The 9589-nt window shown below is 40.1% G+C and overlaps 1 protein-coding gene across 5 annotated transcripts; it reads left to right on the top strand.

The window, feature by feature from the left end:
* Window positions 1–87: 87 nt before the first annotated feature.
* LOC114448794 (FXYD domain-containing ion transport regulator 6-like) lies at window positions 88–7922 on the top strand. 5 transcript variants are annotated; one of them, XM_028425973.1, is made up of 10 exons: window positions 99–332; window positions 3009–3065; window positions 3196–3222; window positions 4609–4632; window positions 4807–4839; window positions 6258–6332; window positions 7341–7377; window positions 7455–7492; window positions 7578–7604; window positions 7667–7922. In XM_028425973.1, exons 2-9 carry the CDS (start codon window positions 3014–3016, stop codon window positions 7580–7582), a joined length of 291 nt encoding a protein of 96 aa, XP_028281774.1. In that variant the 5' UTR covers window positions 99–332; window positions 3009–3013; the 3' UTR covers window positions 7583–7604; window positions 7667–7922. The 5 variants fall into 5 exon arrangements, with proteins under 5 accessions (XP_028281776.1, XP_028281774.1, XP_028281773.1 ...); XM_028425972.1 differs by having other exon boundaries at window positions 100–332; window positions 7677–7922; XM_028425976.1 differs by lacking the exon at window positions 3196–3222 and adding an exon at window positions 1845–1958 and having other exon boundaries at window positions 305–332; window positions 7677–7922.
* The last annotated feature ends 1667 nt before the right edge of the window (window positions 7923–9589 follow it).

Raw genomic sequence — 9589 nt, 5'->3', positions numbered from 1 at the left:
ATGCATTTTTCTTTCTTTTTTTCTGGCAGAACACTGTGGCTCTCCTTGTGTTGTTTACCTCTGAGCAGGGCAGCTCAGGGTAGTTTTTGGGAGTAACTTCAGTGGCACCCCGCCCCTCTCTCTTCTCATTCCTTAGACCAAACTAAGGAGGAGGGACAGACACTTGGAACAGAAGACTTTGCACAGAATAACTCATTTTTAAACATTTCCTTTCATTCTTTTTAAACTCATAAGAGAAGGCTTTGCATTTACTTAAAAAGAAAAAACTTTTGAGGATAGTTTGGTTCACTGAGTGGAAAGTTGGCACACGGAGGAAAGGAGGCTGGCACACGGTGAGTCCATTTAAACGTGCTGTTTTTTTTTGAAGTTAATGCATTTTCCTGAACTCACTGCAGCTACAGATGAAAGTTTGAAGGCGTCAAGGCATCTATAGCAGAAAACTCGAAACGTTTTTTCTGTACAGCCCCCCCAAACTAAACGTAAACATGTGATCGACTAATTAAAGCAATCCGTCGCTGCTGCGCTCTGAGTCTGTGCATGTAAAACGTTATTTTTGCCTGATTTATTTGTGTTTATGTAAAAGTTTCATAAGATGGGTTTTGAGTGGTGGTTCGGTTTAAAAATGCCACGCCATCTGAGAAGCTCCGCGGAGTTTCATATCGCAACTTGTCGGCTCAGCTCTGCCAGCAACTTTTTCAACCAGCAACTTTGAACGTGTTTTTCAATTTGTATCGCGTTAATTAGGGAGAACATCAACGTGAACTCACACACAGCTCACAGCTGGCTCTCTGCCTTCTCTGTCATGCACATAATAAGTGTAAGGAAGTAACAGAGTACCCTAGTTACAGCTATACTTAAAATAGTTTGAAATCAAACTATAGTTTTACGCCAACTTACTTAAGGAGAGCACAAACTGCTTCCTTCGACATGTCTTATTCTCTGAATTTCACTCCAACGTCGCGGGTTCGATTCCAGCCTGCGGCCCTTTATTGCACGTCTCCTCTTTACACCTAGCCTATATATATTTATATATTTATACTAATTTACATTATTTATGATATGACCTATATTTTTGGACAGTTGATTCTATTCCATAAAATATTCAGCAGTTATAATTATCTGGAACACTTTTGAATAAGACAATTAGATCCAGAGTTAGAACAAATTACCATAAGATTAACCTATTAGCTAGCTTGCTTGGATAAAATTAGTCTTGCTGTTAGCTATTAGTGTTGCTATTTTAATTTGTAGAGGCAACAAAGAGAGCATTGTCCATGTGTTTATGGTTTTAATTTACACTCTAATTTTATGCCATGGAATTTTAAAGGAGAAAAAAATAGGTCAAAGCATCATTCAGTCTACTTTAGGTAACACTATTGTGTGAATGACCTGTATTACATTACACATATTACATTACAAATAACAATCTGTGCTGACGTACGTTTTAAAAGCACCCCTCCTGAATTTCTGAATTAAGTACCTTCCTAATAATTAATTTAGGCAAATCAAAATCAAGTCTTCCTCCTAGTAATATGGTGCTAATATTTCTATTTGGAGAGTCAGTGCATCCCAGGCGGGTTGTCTGTATGAGTTAATGTAAGAGAAATATCAAATGTAAGCCCCTTTTCCTAATTACAAACTAATCCCACTTTATTATAATCCATGGTAATTCATTCTAAGTGTTGCTTTATGGGCTTCTTTCCTGTCTCCTCATTATACTCCTCTGCATCACTCAAAAGGCTAACAAACAAGATTATTGGATTGGTTCTTGTTAGAATAACTCACCCTGTATTTGTTTGATTAAAAGCTGATTGGCAGGTCTTTGTTCTTAATCCTGCTCCCAGGGCAGAAGTGTTCGTTTCTCCTCCATCCAGCACCATGTTCACACCCCCACTCTAGTCATGCATGAATCCTTAGCAGTGCTCTGGGCCAGGGAGGAAACCCTCCACTCTGCTAATGTAAGCTTTGATCTTTGCCACGCAAAACATTTTATTTCATGGCTTAGATTTTCTGCAATTGTAGAGCCAATCTAAGGGTACCTGCATTATATTTTCCTTGTCAGGTCTTGGGATTTTGTTTGGTGTAATTAGGCTGTGAAGCAAACAAAATTGCAGTCAATGTGCTTTTTGAATTGTAGACTTTCTGCAGCTCCCAGCTAGTCTGGTTGTGGAACCCAAGCCTGTAAACATATGGTGTAAGAGAGTCCCATGGAATGTCCCAGATAATATATAGACAGAAAAACGGCCCCAGGAGGCATGAGATGACCCAGCAAAACCAATCTAAACCCACGGACCAAATATCAAGTGCAACTGAACACCTCCCTCGCCTCATGCTCGTCCACTGCCAAGCTCAGATGTTCAGAGGAGCAGAGCTTGAAATAGTTCATCTACTGTTACCCTGAGTTAAGAGAACATACTGCTAAGACACATTATCCTGATATCACTTAGGATTCTGTCATAGAACGTCTTGCCGAAATGGAGGATTTTGTCCCCACCAGGCATGCTCTGGAGTGTAGTCTGTTATGCAGTCTGTGTGGCTTTAAACGCAGTAAAAAAAAAACTTCAGGGTCAAATGAAACACTTCATTACGTCGTGATATAGGAATGTTGTGCTGGATGTTTCAATCTTTTGGGTAGAGTATCCATTTAACATTGTTATAGAAAACTGCATGTTAAGATACAAAACAAGCTGATAATTCTCTGTCTCTCTCTTTTCTGATCTCTATGAAAACATTTAACTTCATGTCCAGTCTAGCACATTTCTGGGCAGCCGGTTAAGGACGTGTGTGACCCTGTCAGGAAGCGAGCATGTGTAGATAGAAAATAAAACGGAGACACAGCAGTGTAGTGTTGTTGTCAGTCTGCAGTGGAAAATATTTACAAAGTTTAGATGGAAATGGAATGGATGGAATAAATCTGTTGATGTGAGCATTATTTTTCTACATGTTTTGTTTGTCCTTGTTGTTACTGCACATTCCTACGATCTGAGCTGTGTCCCTCTCATAATCAGGTACAATGGCTCTTGTGGTGTTGGTGGCCTTCAGCTCCTGGCTTGCTCCTGCACTTGGTGAGCACCACTCAGTATCAAGCAGCTTTCAGTTTTGTCTGTGTATGATTTTCTTCTGTTACCTGTTACCTCTCTGGAGCTTTGTTGAAAGTTCCTCCATGCTAAGCAGGCTGATGTGTCTGTATAACAGGATCAGCGTTTGGCAGGGAGGTGCTGGGTAAGTTGCTTGCACTGGAGTGGGCACTGACTGTGCATGGCCTTTTGTTTTCTTTCATTTCTTTTGGTTTCTGCTGCCCACTTACTTATGTGCGCACCCAGTTTGGGTCAAATGTGTTTTAAATGTCAGTCTGCGTTGTTTGCATTACAGGGACTGTGTGCTTTTAACATTTTATATCTTTCATCTTGGTATTTTGCTGTGAGAAAAGGCCATGTCAGCCTAGTGTAAATGTTTCCTTTTGCTGCAGTTAAAGGAATTCTTACTGCTGCCAAATTTTTCCATTGTTAACGCAGGTCCTGGTCTTTGATTTGTCTCCCTGTGCGCCCTGCATGCTGTCAGTTGAGCTTGATGTTAAGCAGATTTGCCTACACTAAGGGTGTTTTTTTTATTAATCTTCTTTGATTCTTATGTTTGACTCTTAGATCAGACTTTATTCCAAAAGGCTTGTCAACACTAATGTGGTAAAATGTGCTTCTGCTTCATAGATAAAAAGGATAACATCAGAATTTAATACCCACAATTGAGGTCAGAGTTTCCACTCTAACCCCTAGTCTAGAGTAAACAAGATGCAACAGAATGTATAAAATATTACTGAGTTCAGGGTCTCAGCTACTCGTGAGTAACAGTTCATGTCAGACTTTATTATGATTCTTTCACCGGGTGTCAGAAAAGTCTGTGTGCTTTTAGCATCTGAACTTTACTGTTGAGATGCCAGAATGTGTTAAATAAAAAGTCTATACTTCTCTCTTACTTTTAATGTATTCAGCATCACTTTTTATCCAAGTACAAGCATTTAGACAGGCTGACATTTAAAATGCTGCTCACAGTCTGTTGAATATTTTAATGACAGCTGTTAAAAAAAGAACACATTAATGATGTGAAATGTATTCGTGTAACCTCCAGTGAGCTCCTCCAAGGTTACATTATCCTCACTCTAAACATCCCTCATGTAAACAATGTCTGCTTTGTGTCTTACACCAGCTGAAGTTGGCCCGTTGTTTTCTTAATGTCACCGAACAGAAGGCAGAAATAGTGATTTAGCTGTAGTTAAAAGTAAAGTGTTCTTTCTGAAGAGATTTGAAAGACATCTTTTCCCCCGTGTTGAAGCAGAGCATTTTGATAGAACAGTAGAACACTTCCTACAAGTTTTTCAAAACTTAAGCATGCCTACATTACTGTATATGAACTCGGAGAGACACACAACTGGGACTTATTTTGATGTTTGCAGGTTTAAATGGTCCAAAAAAAGCCAACATATTGTGGATGTAACATGGAGGGTGAAAGCATGTTATAAATCATGATTGACTACCATCAGTTTTGCCATTTTTCTGCCATGCAGATGAATTTCCTACAAAGATTAACGTGTTTTGCTTCTTTTTTTCACAGCTTCGGCAGCACATGAGGACAAAGGTGGGTATTATTTGAACCAAACTCATAGAAAAGTCAAACTATTATAAGCTGCATACTCATAAATTGGTGCTGGATGAGTGACTGCAAACTGCTGAATAGCCGTCATGTCATGAGTGCTCAGTGGGTAAATCAGCTTCTCACTCGTTTCCTCTCTCTCTCTCTGCTCTCTCCCAGCAAACTATGATTATGACAGCGATTTTCAGTACGGTGAGTGCTGAGCAGGCGAACGTGGTCCGATAATGGCCGACCCCCTCCACACAGGAAACATCTGGGCGGTTGGGATGAGTTTTTCCAGGAGTGATGGGAAAACTTTGACCCCCAAGGCCGAGCTTCTGTCCAATATGATATTTTTAGTCGATTTAAGAGACCTAAGCTGAGAGAACAACCTCACATCTGCATTTATATTCAATTACTAAAGATATAAGCCTTATAAGAAGGATTTAATAATTTACTCAAAGACAACATAACACATCATCGTATCATATCAGGTGAATTACATGTGATTAAAAAGGTACAGAAACAGAAAACAAATCAAATAACCTTGTGTTCCCTCGTGCATGTCACCAAACCTGATCACTTGATGGTTTCCCATCCTATGAGTCAAAGACCCCTCAGTGAGGTCTATGAGGTTATTTACAGCTTTCTTGTGTTTTTTTTTCCCCTGTGTGAAATACCGAGGCCTTTCATCTCTTTTGGCCAGCACACTGGGGCTGTAGCTCATGTCCAAAAGTCTCAAACATAAAAAAAACAACTTCCTTTTAAGGCATCACATTTCAGAAAAGCTGAGAATCACAGCACAGATGAGATATATTTTTGACTTACTGCTATCTATACACTCCTCTTACTTTGCCTCAACTAATGTGATCAAGAGATTTAACATAAAAATACTGTTTAACAATTGTGGAATTATAGTCGTCCTCCTTCCTTTTATCACAGGCTCCTCTGCCAGAGTCGCTGGAGGCAGAGTCGGTGCATGTGCAGTGCGGCTGCCAATGGAACCGGGTCATTGTAGAATTAGCCGTGTAAATTCTGGAGCAAATGGGGCCATTGTTTCTGCACATATTCAGTCAAATGCAGCAGAACTGAAAGGACAGCACTCCACAGTTAAAGAAGGATAATGAACCAAAACATAGTCAGTCCAAACGCTTCTTTAGGCAAAGAAATGAAATGAGTCAGTCATCTGACCTCAGCCCAACGCAGTGTGCTTTCATTTAATCAAGACAAGAGTAGACACAAACAAACAGAATGTGAAGGCAGCTGCAGTAACAGTCTGGCATAACAATCATTATAAAACCTGTAAATGTAAATGTGAGAAACCTTTGAAGAAATGTTTGTAATTCCAAATCATTTTTGTTGAAATCTAGTTTAAAAGCATTATATCGCCTGAAAACATTGGAACTCAGTCTTGTTTGTTTCATGGCTTGGTGACTGAAGCTTGCAGAAATGTGCGGTGTTCCAATATAACCATTTGGGAGGCTGCAAAATATTTCTGCAATGCTGCTCTCGAAATAAAAGGCCATTAAAAACCTCATGAAAAGGCCCCCTCTGGGCTTCTGATTTAAATGAGGACTTTTTTTGCTCTCATGCTCTCGTGCAAACAGTTTACTGTGCTTTTGTCCTTTCAGATTATGAATCTCTGAGGATCGGCGGCCTGGTCTTTGCAGTGGTCCTGTTCATCCTGGGAATCGCGCTCATTCTCAGTAAGTGTATGACCAGCTTAGGTTCACAGCAGATGTGCAAAGTGTCCCTGTTACCACACACAGATGCCCATACATGTGAAGTAACCTCTCAGTCTCACACATTTATGCAGAACTGCAAAGTAAACAGGCTTGTGTTTCCATGCTTGGGGAGGCACACAGTTTGGCTTTCTTTATCTCACCCCTTTTTCACACTCGGTGTCCTTCCAAAGTTTCTCCCATCCTGCATTCCAGCAGATGCTGCTGCTGCTGCCTGTGGTAGCCCTGAAACCAAAACCAACCAATGAATAATTGAGTGGGACACACACACACACTGGAACTTTTAGTAAAGAGCAGAGTGGCTCTCTGTGCTGTATGTAAGACAGTATCAAACTGACCAATCTTTGGCGCCTCCTTGTGTCAGAGTGAGTGAATGACTGATGAGAAGAAGAAGAAGATTTTATTCTTCGTTGTGTTAGTAAGTAAGTCAGTGGCTTAGGATGGGATTTCCCAGCTATTTTATTAGTACTGCTACTAACTACTCACCTTGTTCATGCAGTGCATGTAATGAACATCAAGTTTCTTATTAGACTTGTTGTTTATCTCTGTCACACTCATGTTATTATTTGAAGACAGGCATAACAGGTTCCTGGCCTTGGGCCTTTGGGCCAACAAACACCATGTTATCTCATTAAGACCTTCAGTGGTGACAGAAGTCCAGTCTGTAGCATAAAGGATAGTAGTCAGAAGTTGTGCAGCATGCTGTCTCTTTTGTATGGAAGGTTCTTATGATATAGTTACATGAGAACAGTCTTGGGGTTTAGCCAATAAGTTGCAAGCTTATAAGGCCTCACCAGGCTTGCAGCCCAGATTGACTTCAGTCTATTCCTGTATCTATCTTCTTGTATCTGACTTCTTGGTCCTAGCACTAAATCAAGCGTTAGTGGTGGCAGCTATGGCTGCATACATTCCCTTTAGAAGTTCTTGTGTCCCTTGATAATTTTGTTTTCTTGTTTTTTGTCAAAAAAACAGGTAGAAAATGCACCTGTTCAAAGAGCGACAAGCCGAGGTAATTTAGGTAGAAGTCACATTTAATGGGCTGCTTTTATTTTTTACTTTTATCAACTTATGATACATTTTCCTCAGACCCAGAGGTCCTGATATGGAATCAGGGGTCCCAAGAGGTAAGTATTGCCATATGTATATCATATCTATGTATAATAGTAGACCTTTATTACACAGCAGTAACAAAAACCTTCTTTTTTACAGCTTAAGAAACACACAGATGGACATTTGGTATGTGTATCACAAATATCTGCAAGACATTGAAAGAAATGTTTTAATGACTAATTCTACAGTTTTCCACAGTTTGACTCACCGCTGCCAATAGATGGCAGCATATACTCGACTCCCTGCAGAGGACGGTCCTTCCATGAACACGCCGCATGGAGCTTTCTTCAGATTTCATTATGTTACTGTTCTTCTTGTCCTTTTTTATGTTTTTGACATCAATAGCTGTTACTAGATGATGTCGACATCTTTATACAGTCGTGATTATCATTTGTGTTTTTGTGACTTTCAGATGCCAAAAAAAAACAAATGCTTTTAAACAAACGTTTCTTTGTTTTTATTCCATTTTCATTACGACAGTGGAACACAGTGAAGCCAGCGAACACAACTCCTCTCTGTCACACTGCACTGCTGCTTCTGCTGACACTGCAGACACTTCACTTACACATGCAGTAGTAACAGCAGTGAGTGTGAAATGATTTATGTGCTGCATTGTGCAGCTCTTTGAGAGGCTCCCCCCTTAAGAAAACACACACACACACACACACACATTTTACCTATCTCTCAATGCTTTTTTTTTTATTGGCAGATTTTTCTGTCATTGTGAGCCTGGCAGCCTCAGTGAAGGGAGAAGCTGCATGTGTAGGCTTTATTTTCTGACTGCATTGCACAAAAGACAAAACATGAGACAGAAACTGGTGCAGGAAAACCCACAGTAAGATGCTCAAGATTATTAATGAGAAGCTATAAAAAGCACAAATAAATTATCTTATTATCTAGCCCCCTACTAGCAAAATTAGGCTTTTTCTGTGTGGGTAGTTTCTGTTTGCTCTGGTGACCCACTCCTCCCTGTGGGCTACAGCATAGCTGTTTTTCCAGCACCTCTACACTGCACCACTTGTTTAACTGTGAGTGCAGGGTTTCACCAGCAGAGGGTCCCTCCTGAGTTTACACTGTGGGGCTCGCTAAGCTCTTCTGTCTGCTGTGCTCTCCGACTGCCTCACTTCACATCCAGTCCTAAACTGCAACCCAGCAACCTGCTAAATTTCTAGGAAACAAAGCTCCTCTACAGCTCTGCAGTGCAGCCATGGCCACCACAGGTTTGTCTTTTCTGCTTTTATTGGACTTTTAAAGGGTGTGACACACATATAGTTAGTCAATGGGCTATATAACGGTGGTACCATTTAATTTGGGCAAATAAACTTTAAACATTTTCTCTCACAGTACTCGTACTATACAGCTTTGCATTGCTGTAGTGTTGATGCATGAATTCATGAACGTTTCTTTAAAATTGTTTTGTTAGAACACTGTAAAAAATAAAATACTGCCAGCTCAGCCTCTTCAGGCTGAGGCTTCAGCATCATGCAGTCTGTGCTATTGATTCCAAGATATTCTCACAATCTGGCACAGGCTGTGTTCTGCCACACGGTCACTTATACGACTAAAGTCTTTATTTTAAAGTAGAATTAAAGTCATTAAAACACTTTTCACTTAACCCTACTTTTATCTTGTGATACCTCAGTATCCTGCTGCTGGCTTGTAACCCACTTTTTTTCTGCTGAGCGAAGATGCTGCACTGAGTGACTCTCAGTGGGGGAAAAAAAAAACTCCTGAGGAGTGGAGGAGCCAACCCTGCAGATCTGGGGAGCTGCAACCCTTTGTATCTACTGTGGTTAAAAATACAAGCTCATCACTGTCCATTGTGAGGAAATTAACACTTTTTAATTTTATATTTATTTGCAGAATCCCTGTTTCCAGACCAAAGTGACTTTGAATATGGTAAGAGTTACATTAAAATCACATCATCATCTTAAAATGCGAATTAGTATTTTTTACCGCATAATATCTAGTTTCTATCTAAACTCCAACCGGTTAAGTGTGTTTTGGTTTTGTCCCTTGTAGATTACGAAACATTGCGGACCACAGGGGTTATCCTTGCTGTTATTATGTTTGTCTCTGGCATTTTAATAGCCCTGAGTAAGTTTAGATTC

This window comes from Parambassis ranga, chromosome 16, assembly GCF_900634625.1.
Source record: "Parambassis ranga chromosome 16, fParRan2.1, whole genome shotgun sequence".
Lineage (NCBI taxonomy): Eukaryota > Metazoa > Chordata > Actinopteri > Ambassidae > Parambassis > Parambassis ranga.
This window is presented reverse-complemented; position numbering and strand designations above follow the sequence as displayed.

What these genes read in the sequence shown, in the direction of transcription:
- LOC114448794 (XM_028425973.1), top strand. Translation starts at nt 3,014, where the DNA reads ATGGCTCTTGTGGTGTTGGTGGCCTTCAGCTCCTGGCTTGCTCCTGCA. An exon ending in CTGGCTTGCTCCTGCACTTG is followed by an intron (nt 3,066 to 3,195) that starts GTGAGCACCACT and finishes TCTGTATAACAG; the next exon opens with GATCAGCGTTTGGCAGGGAG. An exon ending in TGACAGCGATTTTCAGTACG is followed by an intron (nt 4,840 to 6,257) that starts GTGAGTGCTGAG and finishes TTGTCCTTTCAG; the next exon opens with ATTATGAATCTCTGAGGATC.